Source organism: Oryx dammah, unplaced genomic scaffold (genome assembly GCF_014754425.2).
Source record: "Oryx dammah isolate SB20612 unplaced genomic scaffold, SCBI_Odam_1.1 HiC_scaffold_5, whole genome shotgun sequence".
NCBI lineage: Eukaryota > Metazoa > Chordata > Mammalia > Artiodactyla > Bovidae > Oryx > Oryx dammah.
The window spans coordinates 70436660-70458111 of NW_024070189.1; the positions used below are offsets into that span (position 1 = coordinate 70436660).

Genomic DNA, 21452 nt, shown 5'->3' on the forward strand with positions numbered 1-21452 from the left:
TGACTCCTACCCTGCCTGCCAAAGCCCAACACGGGTGTGCCCCCAAGCAGGAACCAACAGCAGCCTCGTGTCATGAACGCACAAACCAAACCTTGCTGGATTGTCATAACCACACACGTGCCCATCCAGTCCCTCCAAGGACAGAGGTGCTCCCTCTGCCCTGACACTTGACCTTGGGGCTGACGACAGCATCAAAGCCTTGCAAGGAGGGGTGACCGGGAGCTGTGCAGGAAGGGGCGGGCCAGGGTGAGGGGACCCTCTCTCCCTTTGATACTTACTATGGCTTCTCTGCTTCTGTTTTGCAGGTCCTCCTGTAAGTGTCCTGGATTATGTTCTCTCCTCCTGAAAGATAAGATATTTTGTTTTCTCTCTGTGTAGCACTTCTATGAAAAGAATATTTGATTAGAGAGGTGTATTCTTTGCAAAAAATTCAGTCTCAGCCAGGGGACATGTTCTTTTGGCATTTGTAGATGAATGCAAGCACAGGATTCATGTGCTTGACTTGCCCAGTGAAGCATCCTGTGACCATTATCCTTCCAAGAGAGCTGCCACAAGCCTGGCTGCTCCTCATCAACATCTGTGGCTCAAGTTTTTTAACTTGGTGCACAGAAGCGCAAGCACTATGCCTGTATTTCCTAACCCTTCTGCAGCAGTTCATCTGCATAAACATTTTCATCTCACGTGCTTTGGCAGAAAGGACTCTGAAATCAGGCAAATATGTCAAGAATAAGTGGGGCTTAACCACTAGATTCTGGGGTCTGTTTTCCTTCTTTGCCAAAATATTTGACTCTCTGGATTGGGCAACAGAGACCTTGAGAATACAGCTGGCCAGTAAGGGTGCTGAGTTGGAGAAGGATGTGAGGGAGGGGGTGGCTACTGGATCCACAGCAGCCCCAGAAATCCCATTCCTTCTCCAAGACCCATGACAAGTTCACCTTTGATTCATCTTGGCAGTTTTTCAGAGCCTGATAAATCCCAATAAATTCATTCAAGAAACACAATGACGCTCTGCTTGAGCCAAAATTAACCTTCTAAAGGAATTCCTGTCAGATGAGCAGCGTCATTTTTACTTCAACTTAGCCATGATTCATTTCCCAATCCGCACCCTTCAGAATCTGAACGTCTTGGTGCATGTAGCAGCACCCCATTGAGGAAGAAAGCCGGAATGTGTAGATTTATGGGCCAAGAGCAGTTTTACGCAGTTGAGTCATTCCTGTCATGTGGAGGCTAGCCTGTGTGAACTCGCCAAAGTGCAGAACGCAGAGGGCTATGGAGCAAATTTGTCCTGTTGTATGTATGTTTGTGTTTTTCAACCTGGCTGTAAAATGACTAAGTGAATTAAACAGATGCAGAGTTCTCAAACTGCACGTGGCAAAGACCCCATGGGATTCTGGAAGGTGGCTCCATAGCTACCACGGCAACCTGAAGCGGAGGCCAATGTGTGGTCCAGTGTCTGGGCAGCCACTACTGCAAGCACATGGGGTCAGAGAAGCCTCCAGTAGCAGTCAACGTGTCCCCATAGCTCTGACTTCCAAAGGCTGTCTTCCTCGGGCCACCCCATTCCCAGGGGCAACAGACAGGAAACCCGTGAGGCCCATGAAGGAGCGTTGTCCGTGGTAGCTAGGATGCCACCTCCTAGAACTCCACAAGGCCCTTGACATGTGCCTCAGGTGACGTGAGGAAGACACTGGTGTGTGCCTTGGTGACCCCTCCAGCCAGGTCAATGAGGTGGGGACTAGGTGCTCCATCCCCCAGACCTGCTTCAGCCTTGCATTCCCCCTTGAAGGAGTCCATCAGCAGCATCTGCTGCAAACCCCCCAGACACAGGGGCGAGGGGGATCTGGGGCCCTGATTGAGTTCTAAGTGTTGCCATATGGTTTTCTACCAAAGGTCTAATTATTAACGACATATTAATTACCGCAGGGGCAATCGGGACGAGATGGCTACCCGGTAATTTGCCATTTATTTTTTTTTTCTCTCTTTGCCCTTCACTCTCCAGCCAGTCTTCTTCCTCTGTGCCTTTATTTAACTGTCTGCACCCCTCTCCTCCCGCTCTTCCACCTCTGCTCCTCAGTGGCCACAGTCTCTCTGTGGATGGATTAGCGTTAGTTCTGTGGAGTTGCAAAATGTGCGGGTCTGCAAGGCCCTGTCCTGGCAGGAACCGTCTGCCCCTCCAGCAGCCCTGCAGACAAATCAAATAGCCTTCAAGAGTCTCATGGGCATGCTGAGACCACCCAACACTGCTCTTCCCAGCCAGTGTGTCAGCCCTGAGTCCAGGGTCCAGTCCTTGACCGTGGAGTGAGTGCTCCCCCTCGGGCTTGGATGTCTTCCTCTTCCCAGGGAACAGGAGACTCCCTGTCCCAGCCCCCCGTGTCCTGTCACCGCTCCAGAACCAGAGACTGGTTGGTTCCTGTTTGGCCTCTTTGGAGTCATTACTTCTCAGATCTTTTATAGTTAAACCTAAAAGCTAGCTTATACCTGGAATGGACGTCCCCCGCCTGAGCCGAGTGAGCACCACAGCAGAAGCACGGTGACATGAGGTTGTGCCGCTGTGGGGTCCTGCCCATGACAGCAGCATCCAGAAGTCCTGATAAAGACAGAGCAGGGGGTGAGCCCAGTGAAGGGGAGTACAAGGACCATCCTGCCAGGAGACACGTTTGTCTTGTGCTCAGGCCAGGAGGATGCAGCGAGGGTAAACATCGATAAATTCAGGGGCCTCTCTAGTGGCCAGCTCTGTCCACACTCAGGATGGGCTGGCAGGGGAAGGCAGGGGCAGAAGGTGGGTCCCCCAGTCTTGCAGGAGTCGCCTTCCAAGGAGGCTGTGGAGGGCACTCCAGCCCCAAGCATTAGGGAGACCTGAGCATGGGTTCCAACACTGCTGTCTCGTATATGGATGACCTTGGGGAAGGCTCTGGCCCTCTGTGAGCTTCAGTTTCCTGCTTTGTGACCCAGGGTGATTCAAAGCCTCCCTTACAGCATTGGAGCTGGGATTAATTAAGGCAGAGGAGGTGATAGCTGCACAAAATGTGTCACAAACCTAGCCTACAAGACTTGGTGGAAATTTAGGGGGCATTTCCCTCATGTCTGGAGTGGTCCATTCTGAGTCCAGAGTGGAGTTTGGAACCTCCTGGCTGGCCAGGGCAGCTCCCCCAGCAGCAAGCAGCCTGGACCCTCAGATTAGAAACACCCAGCCCTGCGTGGGTTAGGAATGAAATGTGAAGCCAGCCACAATCCACCTTCATCCCGCAGGAGCACACGGCAGGTCAGGGCGCCACCACCTCCCCAGCAACTTTTCCTGATGCGGGAGGAAGGAGTCAGGCCTCACATTCCCAGACATGGCAGCCAGGGTCTTGGGGAACTAGAAGCTTTTGCTAGAGTATTTCACCTTCAGGTCTTGGGCCCACTTGCTTCACTAGCCCAGGAGCTCTGGACAGTTTCCGACAGAACCACTCCTGGCATTACCTTGTTGCCTTTTACACTCCAGGGTTACTGTTTTTTCGTCTGGGCTGGGTCTTCGTTGCTTCGCAGGCTTTTCTCTAGTTGTGAACAGCGGGGACTACTCTTTGCTGAAGTGTGTAGGCTTCTCGTTGCGGTGACCTCTCTTGTTGAGCACAGGCTCTAGGGTATGCGGGTTTCAGTAGCTGCTGCACGTGGGCTCAGTTGCGGTTCCCAGAGTCTAGAGCACAGACTCAGTAATGTGGTGCACGGGCTTAATTGCTCCGAGACACGTGGGATCTTCCCAGACCAGGGATCGAACCTGTGTCTCCTGCATTGGCAGGCAGATTCTTTACCACTGAGCCACCAGGGAAGCCCCAGGGGAGTGAGTAGTGGCTCTTCCCCTATTACTGTCTCCTCTGAGCGCATGACATCCAGAGGTTCTTTCTCCCTGGCCGTGAGCATCAGAGAGGCTGCTGGCTGACTGTGGGAGTCATTTAGCCCGGGTAAGGGGCAGGGAGCTCTATACCAGCTGCCAGAGGGTCCAGTCTACCTCCCACAGAGCCTCAACTCCCTCTGCCACCATCCCTGCCCTTCCTCCCAGGACAGAGCAGGCTGTGGGGGTGGTCATCAGGCTCTGTGGGTGACGGGCCAGAGTCTCCCTGCAGAGTTCAGCAGCTGGGAATTGAATCCCACTCACTAGCTGTGAGGCAGGGGCAAGCCCCTCAGCAGCACTAAGAATCTGTTTCCTTCCATGTGAAGAAGAGAGCTGGGATTAGGTAAAGTGAGATCACAGTAAACAGTATCCAAGTGAGTGGGGTTGTTATAGGGCTGGCAGGAAATTAAGCCTGGGATTTGGGGCTTCCCTGGTAGCTCAACTGGTAAAGAATCTGCCTGCAATGGAGGAGACCTGGGTTTGATCCCTGGGTTGGGAAGATCCCGCGGAGGAAGGCATAGTAACCCACTCCGGTATTCTTGCCTGGAGAATCCCCATGAACAGGAGTCCGGCAGGCTACTGTCCATGGGGTCCCAGAGTTGGACACGACTGAGCAACTAAGCATATAGCGTGTGAGGTTTTTGGTGCTGAGCCCAGGTCAGAGATAGGGTTTGTGAATCTGAGATGAGGAGGCCAAAGGAGAGGTGTGTTCACCCAGTATGAAGTTGGGAGCTTTCTGGAAAGGAAGCAGGTTAGAGCCCAGCAAGCCCTCCCCACTGCCTGTTTGCAGGCAGCGCTGGCAGCCTGTGCCGTTGTGCCCTTGGCCCCTTAGGCTTCTTGTCTCTGGGTAGCCCCGAGCAGACTGGGCTGGGTGAGAAGCTGGTATCACAGCCACAGTTACCCCAGGGCTGCATTGCTCCTTTTTCTGCGGTTACCCATCCCCAGTTTGCATGCAACTCCTCCCTTCTGACTTCCCATGTGGCGCTAGTGATAAAGAACCCTCCTGCCAATACAGGAGACATGAGAGATGCAGGTTGGATCCCTGGGTCAGGAAGATCCCCTGGAGGAGGAAATGGCAACCCACTCCAGTATTCTTGCCTGAAGAATCCCATGGACAAAGGAGCCTGGCAGGCTGCAGTCCATGGGGTCACAAAGAGTCGGACAAGCTGAAGTAACTTAGCATGCATGCACCATTCCACACAGATGTGGGCAACTTCCCTGGGTGGGCCGGCCGGCCTTGCTGCTGAGTTCAAGGTGTTCATGTCTCCAGTGCCGGGAGCCAGTCAGCTCACCCAGCTGTGTGCTTCTGAGCACCCTTGTTCCAGGCCTCCGAGGCTGTCCCTTTAGTGGGCCCCCAGGGTGAAGGTGACACCCTGCCTGGCTTCCCCCCATAGGAGGGAAGCAGACCTATGTGGGCTGGGGGAGGTTGGAAGGGAATTCTGCAGGCTCAGGGTCCATGCGTTTTAGGCTGAAATTTGGACCTCTCAGCTGATGGAGGCCCTGGCTTCCAGCCTGGGCTCTGCTTACAGACGGTTCCATGTGGTCACCCAGGGGTAAGGTGACCTCTAGCGTGAGGGGGCTGGCCACCCGAGAGGCACCTCATGTGCTGAGTATTCGCAGGCTTTGAATCTGTCTGACCCAAGTCCTATCCTGGCTCAGCTGGGCAAACTGAGGTACTTGGAACGTGGGGAAAACACATCGACAGAGCTAAAGGTTTAAATGGGAGAATACACCCAGAGCCCAAGTGTAGGATGTCAGGTGGCAGCCCCTCAATAATACCTCTATCTTCCTCACCTCACACAACCTTGATGGAAAGAAAGACAGGCTTAGGAAATTTATCCACCGACACACATTGGCAGCATTTAGAAAGGAAAATGGCTTTGAGAGCAGTCAGTTTTCTTTCTTTCTTTCTTTCTTTTTGCAGTGAGGAAGTTTATTGAAAGGAAGCAGAAAAGGCTTCTGACATAGACATCAGAAGAGAGTAAAGGAGATTACCCTCGTCGTTAACTTGAGCAGAGCTTTATATACCTTCTAGCGGGCTACCAACAGCAGGTTAAATAAGCATTTCAAAGTTGTAAAAGTTTTACTGAAACCCTGAGAATTGTCAGTTTTAGAAAAAGTTTTAGGGGCTTTTTTCCGCAATTTAGTAAACTTCAAGACCAGCCTCAGGGAGGTTTTTCTTTTCCTTTGTGCTAAAAACATGTCACTTCCTAAAGGGAAGTAAGAGCAAGAAAAGACTTAAGCGGGGTGGCTGTGGTGAAGACTGTGCCAGCTGTGTGTTCTGGGTTAATCCAGGGTGCCCCTCCCCACCCTGTGAGGAGAGCAGCTGAAACTAAGTCCATATGTGGACCCAGTAGGGGCAGCAGAGGGACAGGGGCATAGAAGCTGAGTATGTACATGGGACAGGTTGTGGACCGAAAAAGGCCTGGGGTCACCTTGTCCACAGTCTCCCTATACAGAGGCCAGCCTGTCCTTTTCTACTGCCAGGGTTCATGAATAGCTCTCTGCTGATGACGAAAGAAGCATGTTTTTTATAAAAACCTTCCCAAAATAGAGAAAAGCACAAAAAGAAAAAAGCAAGTATCCGTAATCCTACCACCCACAGATAAGGCTTCTCAATATTTTGGTGTTTGTTCTTCCCATACTTTTTGTATACAAGTTTGTTTTTATTTTTATTATTATAAAAATGAGATTACAATGGACATACTTTTTTGTGACCTATTTTTTTCACTTAATATAGAATGAGACTTTCCTACATCATTAAAAAATTTTTATAGAAAGTAATAGCTGCATAGCATTTTGCCATATATGTAATCGATTTAACCAATCTCCAAGTCATGTTATTTATATTGACAATCTTTCACTCTTGTAGTCAACATGATGGGAATAAATCTAACCTTATTTCCATAATTATCTCCTTAGAATAAACGTCTAGAAGTTGACTTGCTGGCCCAAAGGGTTTGCACATGTTTAAGGCTTTTGATGTGTACTGCCAAATTGCCCTCCTGAAGGCTGTGCTGATTTATATTCCCACCAACAGCACATGAACGCTGCTTGTTTCCCAAAGCCTTGGCCAATCAAGGGTATTAGTCTTTTAAATCTATGTCTATATGATAGGTAAAAATTTATGGATGTAAGTGTAAGTATGTATCTTGTTTTAATTTCGAGTATATTTTCATTAGAAGCAATCGCAGATGAAATTAGTTTTGATAAAATTCATGTAATCCTAACTGCCATCTGGTGGTAGAACTTGGAATTACAGGGATAGAATTTCAAGAGATCACCAGGCATTTAAGAATTTTCAAGTTTCAGTTGATCCAGGGACAGCAGACATCATGAAATGAGCAGCACAGGGGGAATTTTAAACTCAGAACATTGTCAGTCCAAGGTGGGACCTGTAGAGGAGCCCTTGATACTGCACTTTCATATTTAGGGGTAGTAATCAGCATTCATGTTGATAAAGTGAGTTTGCCATCTCATAAAGAGCAGAATTGGCTCTGCTCAACAAATCCCAGAGATATGTTGTGTATGAGGGTAGCACGATGAGAATCAGACCCAGTTGCAGTCTTTGGGGAACCATGGGGGAGGGGTAGCCAACAGCCAATTTAGAGATAGAGAGGAAGGGACAACTAGGAGGCGCTGTGGCCTTCCTGGAAGTTTCTTACAACACTCTCCTTTTTCCTCTTCAAACTGTGGCTTCTGTCTAGGACAAACAGACTTGTCCCTCATGCAAGGTTAGCGTTGTCTACACCTTGACTTTCGCATAGAAAACTTCTCACCATCTTCTATTTACAACATCAAAATCCTCACCTTTCCTCTTCTTTTGGTATTTGGACTTTTTGACTCTTAACACTGAGCTTTAATGACTTTCAGGTTTGTTTTACGCCTTCAGAACACAATTTAAATAGTTATTGAAAATGTGTATTTAGTAAATTTTCCAGAGCTTAAGATTTGTGTATTTGAATGTATGAGGAGAGTGATAGGCTCTGAGGCCAGAGGCACATAAAAATGATGAAGCCCATTGAGGGCCAGTGGTGCAGAGTCCCCGGAATAGAGGAGCGTGCCCACTTCAGAAACACCGTCGGCCATCGTCTCTCTGCCAGACAGTTTCCTGGGTCTTTGGACTAGCACCAAACAGGAGTGACAAGGCCCCTCCCTGCAGTGATGAGAGAAACAAAGAAAAGAAACCAACAAAACAGTAAAATGTCCTAGACAGAGAATAAAGCAGGGAACGTGATGAGAGGGCTAACTGGGTGGGATAATGTGGATTATCAGAAAGCTCTTGGGGAAGATGACATTTGAACTGAAACTCATATGATGAAAAGATGTCACAGTTTGGAGAGGTGGTGAGACACACTCCTGGCAGAGGAAAAAGCGCACAGGTCATGAGACTGAAGCAAGTGTCGTGTGTCCAGAGTGTGTGTGAGGCCAATAGGCTGGAGTGAGTGAGCAAGTGCCAGGAAATGGTAGAAGGGGGAGTTGGAAAGGTCTCCAGGGCTGCATGGAGTAGAATCTTGCAGGTCATGGTGAGAAGCTGATCGAGGCAGGAGGCCAAGAAAACTTGGCTCTGTGTTTACTGAATCCACCTGTCCACAGGGGCAGGCTGCCTTGACAAAAGCTGGAAGACTCTCTCCTTCCAGTGCTTAGTCGCTCAGTCACGACCAACTGTTTGTGACCCTTTGGACTATAGCCTACCAGGCTCCTCTGTCTATAGGATTTTTCAGCAAGAATACTGGAGGGGGTTGCCATTTCCTCTTCCAGGGGATCTTCCCAACCCAGGGATGGAACCTGCACCTCCTGGGTCTTCTGCACTGGGAGGTGTGTTCTTTACCTGCTGAGCTATGGGACTGTCCACTCCCATCCCCCCCAGAGGCTTTTCCAACATGCCAGGAACTATAAGGACTGTAAGTGCATGGACTGAGTGTTTGCTGGAGACATGCTGGCCCGTGTTCACACCCTGAGAGATTGATGGTCTTGGCCTTGATACGCAGAGGAGGAAGCTGGGCTCAGTCCATGATAGGACTTGGCTGAGACACCAGGCCCACCCTCATGGCAGAGCCTGAATTAGCACAAAGCCTGAAGACTCTCCATCACACCAGCCACCCTATCAGTAAGCTGGCTGCAGCAGCAGATCAGGGCTCAGACTGTCTGTGCACTGGCAGAAGGGTCTTTCTCCTCTCATCACCCAGATAAGCAGATATTTAGAGTGAATATTCTCCTCCTCATCCCTGTTTCTATCTGGCCCTGGGATTCTCACCCCATTCCACCACCCCTCCCCCATTATCAAATTGTTAGGACCCTTTCCTGCTTTCCATTAAAAAAAACAAAACAGAAAACAAGGTCTAACTTAAAGAAGAAAATTTCTTCATCCCATCTTCTCTCCTATTCCTCATCCATATATCTGTCAAACTCCTACTCATCCCTCAAAACAGGCCCAATTATTAGAAATTCGTGGTAGCAAGAGGTGGGAAATCTTCCTTATGGTGAAATGTCTAATTCCATTTCCCTGGCCAGGAGCAGCTGAGGGAAGCAGGGAGACCACAGCCATAATTGACCCCCTCCGCACCCCTGCCCCTAGGCATCCACTTAGCCCTTCCATCCACATTTGCAGTGTGAAACTTGGCCTGGATGAAGACATGAGGGATCGGATCTGTGCAGCCCTTCACAGTTTCAGAGTACATCCTATCCCTGGACACCACGACTTGTGCCCGTTTTGTGGACTGAAAAAACCGAAGCTTAGAGTGGCCCTGCCCCTTTGCCGGCTCTCACAGTGGCAAGCACGAGGGGCCTGGCTTCCTCCTGAAGGCTCTCTAGACCTTCCCACACAGAGATCTTCATGGCACAGTGGTAAGGCTGTAATGCAGCCAGACAAGGCCCCAGACCCCACAGAGGAAGGAGGAGCTAACTCCTCCTGGGACAGGGCATGCCTCACAGAAGAGGGACAGCTGGGGCCTGTTTTGAGGGATGAGTAGGAGTTGACAGGGGGACAAGGTAGCTAGGCATTCCATGCAGCACCAACACTGGCACAGTGCAAACGCAGGGCCAAAGTGTGGTCCACGTGCCAGTGGACAGCAAGCCTGCGGAAGGGCAGGAAAGGGGAGGATGACGCTGAACGAGGGCCCCCACTCACCCAGAGGGATGAAGGTGGGTGTATACACTGGAAAGGCCTCCCTGGCTACAGGGCAGAGACAGGGGCAGGGCGTGGGGGAGGTCCAGACAGAAGGTGGCTATCAACATCAAGCGGCTGAAACAAGTCCCAGTAAGGATGAGACGAAAGAGGGAAGACTGGAGAAGAGAGGGCTGGCAGGAGCTGCAGCCTGACGCTGGCAGGTGAGAGACCAAAACCAGAACTCCTCATGCTTGGCAGCAGCCAGTGCCCCAAGCATGCTCTGACCGGGGCGGGGTGAAGAGCAGGCAGAGCTGCCCATCGCGTGCAGAGTCAGTCCTGGGGGGCGTCGACAGCCTAGGCCCCAGGAGACCAGCACAAGCCCTGCACTGAAATGCGGGACAGGAGACAGGGCCTCTGCCTGGGACCAATTTTGAAACGAATAACTCAGTTAGACTGTTTGGAATTAATCAAGTGAACAAAAAAAGGACCACCAGGCACCATGCATTCATAGGCTTCTTTGCACCCTCATAGTTCAAAAACAGCTTTGATTGTAAAAATGTAATTAGTTCAATAATTCATCTGTAATATCCCCAATTCATCTGTTTTTGGACTTAAGCATTCCACATCTCATTTTCATCTGACCCCTGCAGGGTTGCTCCCCAGTTCTCCAGATTCTGGGTGGAGCAAATGAAAGCAGATTTCCTGAGCAGCCCCTGCTAATGGTCCCCAGATTGGAACCATGGGGAACCACAGTTGGGCCCCAGGGAAAAGGCCACCATGCTGACTTTCCCTTCTTCTTCCCCAGGGTACCCTCAAAAGCCCAGTACAGGTGCTCCTGGACCTGGGCTCCTTGCCTTGGGCCCATGTCCCTCAAGTATCACACGTGGAACAACCAAAAGAACAGCGGGTTGAGCTGCTGCTCCTGCCCCTGGTCTCTAGAAGCCCTACTTACCCTTGGAAGCATTTCGCATCTTCCAGGCAGTGGCCCAGGAGCCTCCTGCTCCTATTACAAACCTCCAAGGGAGGTACCATCTTCCCATGTCTAGTTCTGGGATTGCTTACAGCAGGAGCAACCCATGGGAGGCCAGCAGAGGTTTGTCCAGCTCTTTGCAGGTGTTCCTGTGACACCTTTGCAGAGTGATGCCCTCCAGGCTGGTCTCTGACTCCCTTTCTCCCCAGGCAGCGAAGCATCCTCACCACATTGCCAGGAAGAGCATGTTCACAGACCTGCACTAGGCCACTGGGGCAAACTCAGGTCTTCCAAGCGAGTAGACTTGAAAGAAAGCAGGTATTTAGAGTATGAAGCTGGTCCACACAGTATCCTCCTGAAATCAAGGACTGGCCCTCTGTCCTGCCCATGCAGTGGAGAGAGAGTGGGCTTTGGGGCTCCAAAGACCATGTGACCCCTCTTCAGGCGTCTGGGGAGCCAATTAACTGACCCCATGAGAGCCCTAGCACTGGACATACAGATTGGGTTCAGTGACAGTTCCTTCAACCACGGTGATCACCAACCCCAGCAGGGGGAGCCCTTGAGGCTGAAGGAGCACCCCCCAAGCCAGTGTCCCCAGCACCCAAGATGCGGCCCAGAAGGACAGGAGTCAGCTGGTGCCTGACAGGTCAGGAGCGCCCTCTGGTGCTCCCAGGCCAAGCACTGGTGCTAGTAGGGAACTTTATAGAAGAATTCACTTGGCAATTGTTTCACTCAACAAATATTTATTGTGTCCTCACTTTGTTTGACATTTGGGATACAACTAGTGAGACATACATCCAGGGCCCCTCCCCTCATGGAGGAGGGGATTGAGTGGGAGAGAGAATCAAACTTCAGGGCTGAGAAGGTGCAGGTTGCTATAAGTGTCTGTGACCCAGGCCGGGCTTGGTAGGGGTCAGGGCACCATCCAAAGGAAGAGGGGTGTGAGCCGAGTTTGGGAGGCCGAGGAGGGGCTGGCAGATGGGAACTTCAAGGATAATGTCCAGAGAGAAGGTGCACCCAAAACAGGCCAGGCTGGGAGGGAACAGGAGAGGAGGGTCAAGGCCAGCAGGCCTGGAGCACTCAGCTTCATTGACAAGTCAGTTGCCTCCATAAAGGGTGCACAAGGTGGAGAGAACTCGCAATAGCATCCAACCTGGGAAGGTCCAGGCTTAACAGAAACCTTGCAAATCCATCAGGTTGCCCAGGAAGCAGTGAGTTCCCTGTCACTGGAGGTATGCAAGCCTGTGCTACATAACCACCCTTCAGGAGGGGCTTCTTGGGAGAGACTGGCCCCAGTGGGTCATCTCCCTACAAAGGCAGGTCCTTCTACTCACGTGCGTGCTAAGTCGCTTCAGTCATGTCCGACTCTTTGCAATCCCATGAACTGTAGTCCATGAGACTCCTCTGTCCATGGGATTCTCCAGGCAAGAACACTGGAGTGGGTTGCCATTTCCTCCCTCAAGGGGATCTTCCCAACCCAGGGATTGAACCCACATCTTAGATCTCCTGCATTGGTGGGCAGGTTCTTTACCACTAATACCACCTGGGAAGCCTTTTTGGCCTACTCAGACCCAAACTCGGTGGGACAGGATGGCACAAGCCCATCTAGAGAAGGGGGCACTTCAAATAGTCACAGACACACTTCAGAGGCAGGCCTCTAGTGGGCACTGGATCCTCAGGGAGAGTCACAGTGGGGACGGGAGGTGGCGGGAAGACAGTGCAGTGGGTCAGTTACCGAGGAATTGTCTGGGCTGAGGAAAAGGTGAGGAAGACTTCTCAGAGGTGACGTGTGGGTCTGGAAGGAGTATCGTGGGGGTAAACGGGGGGTCCTTGAATGTTAGGTCAAGGGGAGCTGCAGCTCTGCCCTGAGGGTGGGGGTGAGGCCGTACCGGGTACAGCCACAGGGAGATGGTGAGGTGGGAAGCATGCAGGGTTTAAGCAGGAAATTCAGGCTTGGGTCCCAGGCCAAACTGGCTATGCCTAGCCTCGCCAACCTTCAGTTTCTTCATCGGTGGAATGGAGGTAATAACGGTACCTGCCCAACAGGGCTATGCTTAGGGTCAATGACTTCCAGGTGAGAAGGCAAAGGGGTGTGTGTGTGTGTGTGTCTCTGTGTGTGTGTGTGTCTCTGTGTGTGTGTGTGTGTGTGTGTGTGTGTGTCTTTTAGCTCTGCCCCATTTCCTGGATATTTACACCGAAGCTGGCCCAGCACATTACAGTCACATTCATTCAACCCCCTGGGTGCCCAGCTCTAGTCTGGACACTGTCACCTATAGGAAATCATTCCATCCACACCACACCTACTTAACAGAGTAGGAAACAAGCTCCAGGGAAGTTACGCAGCTTGCTCTAAGGCCTGCAGGGTAAAAGCAGAACAATGAGGATGACTCCCCACTGCTTCACTGTAGGAAGAATGGACATTGGGGATAGGAGGCACGGGGGCTGGTGGAGACCGACCCAGGAGAGAGGCCAAGTTCCAGCCAGGGTAAGTGGAGAACTGGATGTATACGTGGTTCGGAGAGATGGTTCAGAGCTAGAATTGCAGGCTCGCAAGCTCATTGGTGCATTCCAGGGGCCAGCCAAGTGATGAAGTAGGGGAGGCGGGCTGGGTGCAGGGGAGTGGAGGGAACAGTGGGCCTCGACTGAACTGGGAGGGCACATGCCCCATCTAAGGGGGTCACTGCAGCTCAGCCCAAGCAGATCGATCATTACCACGTCTTTTAACATTTCAAGAGAAGCTGGAAATACAGGTTTTTTAATGAAATCTTTGGATTCTTAAGAATTCCAATCAACCTGTTAATTCTTGCGACTCTTTGCAACCCCATGGACTGTAGCCCACCAGGCTCCTATGTCTATGGAATTCTCCAGGCAAGAATACTGGATGGGTTGCCATGCCCTTCTCCAGGAAATCTTCCCAACCCAGGGATGAAACCCAGGTCTCTTGCATTGCAGGCAGACTCTTTACCATCTGGACCACCAGGGAAGCCCAATCTGGTAACAGTGGGTGACAACTATGTCACCCATGGAAACCAAGGAGGGCTTACCTCAAAACCCAAGGTTTCAGAGAGTCTGGGAATTCAAACATGAGTGAGGATGGGAGGGAGCAGGCAAGTGGCCCTGCAGACTAAGGCTCAGGGCAAGAGGGCAGATCAGGTGTGTAGCCTAGGACATCAGGGGTCCCTGCAGCCTCAGTGTCTGCTGTGAGCCCTGTCAGTCACTCTTGTCCCCTGGTGTCCTGGTAATGCTGTTCCCTCCACTCAGTCCCACCAGCTGAACTGTGCTGTCCCAGGCAGGCCACTACTCATTATATAGTTTCAGGCACACTGGGACCATCACCCTCTGATCCATCCTGCTAGATCTTCATCGCACCAGAGGCTGCCACCAAAATGGGTGCCTCAGCTGGTCTGCCACCCTCATTGCCTTCCCTCAGACCAGCCCCACGTGCCTGAGCTGGAGACACCAGGCTGGAGGCAGCTCTCAGCAGATAAGCTCAGTTCACTGATCCAGCTTCCATCCGCCCCCCCCCAACCCAGTGGGAGTCAGGTCTGTCACTCCCCTTCACCCCACCCTGAAACAATTTTTCCTGATATCTGACAGGGTAATCATGTAACAGGCAAATGTGTAATTTAGGCAGGTATTTTGGGATCTGTTCAAAGGCATAGCACCCCTTCTTCTAGCCAAGAGGTGTAATGGACATATGTGTAATTGCTTCCAGGGCACACAGCGTGTTCACTGATCATGTCTTCTCCCCAAAATAGAAGCCAGCTGGCTTTCCGGCCTCACAAAATCACAGAGCTAAAGGGACCAATGGGTTTTCTAGGCCAAGGGTCACAAAGCCAGATGCCCCTACAGAGCTGGCAGGCCACTTCAGCAGGACAGTAGGCCAGTTGTGAGGCCCTGGGAACTGCACTGGGCCCAGCAGCCGCTGCCAGGCATATGAACCCAGCTGAACCCCTCTTCAGCTTTTTGGTAAAAGTCCATGCTCCAGATGTTTATGTTTTTAAATGTTGCAACTAAACCAATTTTTAAATGTTGCAACTAAACCAAACCTGGCTCCAGGCCAGCCCTGCCCTCCCTTGCCCAGACAAGGAGTGAGAGGGGGCAGCATGGGAGGGCCGAGTGAAGGGCAGGGCTCCGACTTTGGCAGGCTCCTAGGTCCCCGCACAGCTGGACCCCACAGCTCACTCTGAGGTGTAGCAGGTGACTGCAGAGACCACTCTACAAAGGGCCTGAGATCCCAGGAAGGGGTTCCCAGAAGCCACGTGCCACCACCAAGACACAAGCTGCAGCCAGCCTGGACGTAAGAATGGGGGTTCTTTCTTCCCTTACCCTACAGTGAAATTCAACTCTGGGAAATCGCTAAGCCCGGACGGTCGTGCTGTGGCCTGTGTGTATGCAAACAGCCTGACCTGAGAAATCAGAACCACATGGTACTGACCTGTCCGAGGGCACTGCCCATCCACCCCCTTGCCCACTGGAGAGCCCTAATGAGAGAGGCTTTGCACAGGAAAGCGCACGTCCCAGGCTGGGACTCTGGGCCCCAACAGCCTTGTAATTTGATGAATTGTCAACATCTGGGCCATAATTACTGGACTGATAGTCCTGGTAAGCCCCCCATCCAGGGGCCCTGTTCTGGTGCATTTGGAGGGGGCTCCATTCCCCGACAGGAGCTGTCAGCATTAATTACAACCAGAAAGCAAGATAGTCACCCAGCTCCGGCTGGTCTGAGCATTTACTCCTGTCTCTGTCTAAACACGGCCAGTATATTGATTCAGTTCCATACAACAGATACTCTCGCCAGTTGGGAGGCCTGAGCCACAGCTAACAGGGAGGAACAGAGCCAGCCTCACACGGAGCAAACAGTCTGCACAACTTCGTTGCCTCGGGGTCCCTCCAAGTCTTTGTTCCATGGCCACATTGAGAAGCTCCAGCGATAGAGTTGGCATACTCCATGGCCCAAACTTACTTCACCAAGAAACCTCCTCTGTTCTGCCATACTTGCTAATATTTTTTTTGAAAGATGGCTCCATGGAACCCTGCTTAGGAAATACCCAAGGGGTGAGGGAGGGAGCAAACCCACAAAGGTAAGAGATGTCGGCAGTGGCACAGCCTGGCATCTCACTGGCAGCCACTCGGAAGGCCACACAAACATCCCTCCCCAGCGCTGCCCACCCCAGGGCCAGTGCAGACTCCACTCCATGCCTGCTTACCTATAGGTCTCACAACTTGGGTTGATCTGAAAGAGGAGACCAAGGAGACTATCTTGGGACCCACGTTGAACTTGTCATTTGAGAAAAAGGCATAAAAAAAAAAAGAGAGAGAGAGAGAGAGAAAGGCATGACCTCCATTTTATAGATGAGGAAACTGAGGTTCCAGGATGCTCAGGTTGTTGAGCAAGGTAAGGGGATGGGCCGGCACCAGGGCTCTGTCCTCCTGGCCTGAGATTCAGCACCGAGCGAGGTTCTGTTTGCTTCTACACAACCAGAATCGCCCTGGAGCTCAGCTGATCTGCACCAGGGAGGAGTGATTTAAAGCATAACCCAGGCTTGTAAACAGCTGTCTAGCTTCGTGGAGGGCAGAAAGCGTTGAAAACCTCTGGTGAATTCCGTGGCTTTGATCAGGCAGGGGAAGGAGCCAGCAGGGACCGAGCACCTCCAGGCACAGTGCTGTGGCATCTGACCCTCAGGATCACCCGTTCTGTGGGAGCTGAGGCTCAGAGAGGGGATTTGAACCCAGGGAAGACCCAAGTCCTGCCTTCACTCTGTGGGCTGCTCAGTGTCATTCCTTCCGCTCCTGTGGCGGGAGATGCAGGGAGAGAAGCAGCTAGGACTGCTGAGAGTCAGGGAAGGGAGGGCTGTCTGCATAGGATAAGACCCCCTGCCACCAAGGCCCTGCCACCACCCCGTCTGGGGCTCTGCTCTTCCAGATGGCTTGGCTTCCCAGTACATTCCCGTCCTGCCCAAAACAGGCTTGTCAGCAGCTGGGGCACTCAGCCTGGACTTGCTCCAGCCCATCTACTAGACCTACCCTTCCCCAGAATGTTTCTCTTCCTCACAGAGCACTCAGAGCCAAGCTTGGACCTCCCTCCAATTCATGGAAACACCAGGTTCATCCACACAGCCTGCCATCACAGTTGCTTTGCAAAGATTCAGCCAGGCCCTGAGACAAGGGATCCAGTGAATCTGGGAACATTGCCTTCTGGGAGACCCACAAGCAGAATGATGGCTCAGGCAAGTCTTGCAGGAAAGAAACCTGTTTCACAGGGTATAACTCCTTACTTCACTGTGGATGGTGACTGCAATCATGAAGTTAGAAGATGATTGCTTCTTGGCAGGACAGCTATGACAAACCTAGACAGTGTATTCAAAAGCAAAGAAATCACTTTGCCAACAAAGGTCCATATATTCAAAGCTATGGTCTTTCCAGTAGTTGTGTATGGATGTGAGACTTGGACAGTAAAGAAGGCAGAACGCTGAAGAATTGATGCTTTCAAACTATGGTTCAAAAAAGTCTGCTATGGAGAAGACTCTTAAGAGTCCCTTGAAAAGCAAGGAGATCAAACCAGTCAATCTTAAAGGAAATCAACTCTGAATACTCTTTGGAAGGACTGATGATGAAAGTGAAGCTCCAATACTTTGGCCACCTGAAGCAAACAGCTGACTCAATGGGAAAGACCCTCATGCTGGAAAAGATTGAAGACAGGAGAAGAGGGCAACAGAGGATGAGATGTTGGATGGCATCACCGGTTCAATGGACATGAACTTAGGCAAACTCCGAGAGACAGTGAGAGACAGGGAACCCTGGAGTGCTGCAGTCCCTGGAGTCTCAAAGAGTTGGACACAACTTGGTAACTCAACAACAACTCCTTACTTGACCATAGAATTCCTTACCCCAGGCAAGCCTGTTAACACCCTGCAAGACACCAGTGTTCCATGGACATCAGTTTGGTAAAAGCAGTATTAGGGTGACTGTGGGCAGGGCCCACCCTCTAAGGGTCACAGCCCAGGCCCCAGCCTCTCCCAAGATAAGAGAGGTCAGAATCATGCCCCAAAGCTGGGCAAGTCCATCTGACTCCAAAGCCAAGCTGTTTCCTCCTCCACCCCACCCTTCTGTGAGTTCCCTCCTCAGTGACTCCCAGTGACCCGTGGTCACTGAGCAGCCTCTCCAAGCATCAGCTATTTCCCAGACAGAGAATTCAAGGGTCTGGGCATAACCTTCCTGCCTCGATGTCATCAGAGATGAGCCCAGAGCCACCTCCACAGACCAAAGCCATAGCTGTGGGTCAGCTCCATCCCCGAAGTCAGGCCAGCACCCTCTGGTCTCTAAATATCTGCACGTCACCATTCTATGTTTGCCAAGGGAATCTTCTTGGCATCATATCTAACCACGTGCATGCTAAGTCATGTCACTCATGTCCGACTCTTTGTGACCCAATGAACTGTAGCCCACCAGGCTCCTCTGTCCATGGGATTCTCTGCATACAGCTCCAGCTTTGAGTCCCTGAGGAACTCGTAACTTTCTTTCAGCCTCACCGTGGACATTTCCAAGGTTGCTGCTCTTCATGCCCCCTCTGCCATTATTCTGAAACTACAAACTTTATCAAGTCCCAGGAGCCAAGGGCCCTGTGACCCCAAATACAGGCAGGACCCCGGATTGAAAACTGGTTTTCTGCCATGTAGGGGGCTTCTCACAAACTAGTAAGCTGGGAACCAAGGCTGCACTGTCACTGATCCACTGGGACAGTCTTGGAGGTGGCAGAAGGGAGCATCCTGCCTGGAAGGCAAGAGGCCCCTGGTCACTCTTAAGAGGGGGCTGCTGAGGTCTGGCCTTCAGAATGCTCTCAGAGACAGTTGGTGGCACTGAGTTTTCCCCTCTGGGGTCAAAGCCAAGAGAACATCCCCAAGCTCCCTTCTGTAGCAGTCATTTCTAGAAAAGCGGGGCACCATGGCACTGCATGCCTCACGCCACCTGGAACTGGGCCTGGCAGAGGGTCAACGTGAAAGAGGGTCCAGAGAGCCCTGCGTCTCCTCACTCAGGGAGTCAGAGGCACCAGAAATCCTGGAAGGAAGGCAAAGCCTATGAGGCTTCTCCCCAGATTCCCTGGATAGCCATCCCTCACTCCTGCTCTCCTGGGCTGCTGGAGAGAGAGCGTTGCAGGGAGAGTAGGGCCTCTTTCAAGCCCTTGGACAATCCCACTGGCTCACCTTCTTCGTCTGTAGGAAGGGACATGGCACCAGTCTCCCAGAGCTGTGGCAAGGGCAGACCCTGTGAAGGAAAGGGAGTCTAGTCCAAAGCAAGCCTGGCCTTTGTCAGGAATGTCTTGAACTCATCATGCAATCTAGTTCCAAGGCTAGCTCATGTCACCAGCTGCTGCTGGCGACTTAGCAGTGAGGTCTGCTGTGTTCTGCCCCCTGGCATTTGAAGAAAAGAGCTTCGTTTAGTTCTAAGCTACACCTGACTCTCCGTTTTGTTTTGTTTCTTGTGATGAAGACTTTGGAGATCTACCCTCTTAGTAACTTTCAAGTATACAATACAGTATTGTTAACTGGAGTCATCATTGCTGTACGTTACATTCCTAGAGCTTATTTATCTTGTAACTTGAAGGTTGTACCTTTTGACCCTTTCTTCCATTTCACCCACTCCCCTACTTCTGGCAACCTTCAGTGTGTTCTCTCTATCTATAAGCTCGTTTATTTTGTTTCCACATATAAAAAGAGGGCTTCCCTCATAGCTCAGTTGGTAAAGAATCCGCCTGCAATGCAAGAGACCCTGGTTCAATTCCTGGGTTGGGAAGATCCCCCAGAGAAAGGCTACCCATTCCAGTATTATTGTTGTAGCCACATGTTCTGGGAAACAAACTCACTCAGAAGGACAATGCAGATAGTGGAGTGCAGTTTATTACACTGGCGGGTCCAAGGCAGAGTCTCCTCTTAGCCAAAGACCCTGACTAGTTTTTCTGAAAACCTCATATACCCTAAGTGTACGTGCCCAAACTCACCTCCCCAAATTCCCTGAAACTAGTTTGAACAAAGGAAAAGAAAGACACAATCAAAGTTAACCCGTAATACATATGCCTTAAGCCTAGGAAGTTAACAGGGGACAATTATCTATAGGCCTGTGGCCATACCCCAATAAGCATAATAGAATGTATGATTCTATTCAGTTACACAGATAATTAGGGTATTCTTTTAGGCAACAGAGAGTCTAGGTACGAGCCCTGGGGCTCTTCCATCCAGGGGGCCTGGGTTTCCAGTTGGTATGTCGTTTCCATAGATGCTGGGCATATAGCTCAAAGTCCTCAGTCCGGCCCAAGATGGAGTCCTGCTTTCAAGATGGAGCCTGTTCTGTCTGTTTCCTCCTTCATTCCCCCCTCTTGATGCTCTTAACTCATAGTATGAGCATCATTCATAGGGATATATTGCACCCTGACTCCCCACCTCCAATTTAGGAGAACAACATCAACCTTTGGGTTACAAATTTCATAATACATTGCAAAATAAAGGTCCACAAAGCAGAACTATCAAGGCAACTATAACAATGGTAAATATAGTTTTCCACTAATCACTCTTCACCCAAGATAGGACCAAAGTCCAAAAAGGAAGATTATCATCAGACATAACTTTTACCTGGCCTTTCATGTCATCTAGGGTGGCTGATATATAGCCAGATAAATCAGGAATATATACGCAACATTCAACTTTAATTATAGCACAGGTCCCTCTTTGTACTGAAACTATGGTTAGTCTCAAGATGATACCAGCAAGTCCTTGTAGCAGCAGTTGATTGTAGAGCTTCATCTCTTTTTCTTCTTTAAGATGATCTTGGTTTCACGGGGCCCAGTGGGGTCCTTCTGTGTAGTCTACTCGGCGCTCTCCAGGTCTGCGTGGTATGCTCTCCTCACCCTCATGTGGTGGATCCAGGGAGTGACACCTGAAACTTTAACTGCAGTAGGGGTGGAGAAGGCAATGGCACCCCGCTCCAGTACTCTTGCCTGGAAAATCCCATGGACAGAGGAGCCTGGAAGGCTGCCGTCCATGGGGTCACTAAGAGTCGGACACGACTGAGCGACTTCACTTTCACTTTTCACTTTCATGCATTGGAGAAGGAAATGGCAACCCACTCCAGTGTTCTTGCCTGGAGAATCCCAGGGATGGGGGAGCCTGATGGGCTGCCATCTATGGGGTCGCACAGAGTCGGACATGACTGAAGCCACTTAGCAGCAGCAGTAGCAGCAGGGGTGGTTAGAAAAACAATATTTGGACCCTTCCAATGTGGAGCCAAGGAATCTTGTTTCCAGTCCTTGACCACACCTGATCCCTGGGCACAAATTCGTGAATCTGTTCCCCAAGAGGGAATGGCACCCTTTCTTGTACAAACTTAGTTACCTGATTTATTACCTTACCCAGTTGTTGCATCTGCTGTGAAATCTCATCTCCCCTTACCTGAGACAAATTTGTTGACACCTGTTTTATTATGGGAGGGGGCCTCCCATACACAATTTT

At 51.0% G+C, this 21452-nt stretch overlaps 1 protein-coding gene across 1 annotated transcript in view; it reads left to right on the top strand.

Moving 5' to 3' along the window:
- COL23A1 (collagen type XXIII alpha 1 chain) overlaps positions 1-21452 on the top strand; it is a 386765-nt gene that overhangs the window by 333169 nt on the left and 32144 nt on the right. The window contains exons 5-6 of the mRNA XM_040241597.1: positions 306-313; positions 1924-1950. Of these exons, the coding sequence (XP_040097531.1) occupies positions 306-313; positions 1924-1950 (35 nt within the window). The remainder of the gene's footprint in view (positions 1-305; positions 314-1923; positions 1951-21452) is intronic.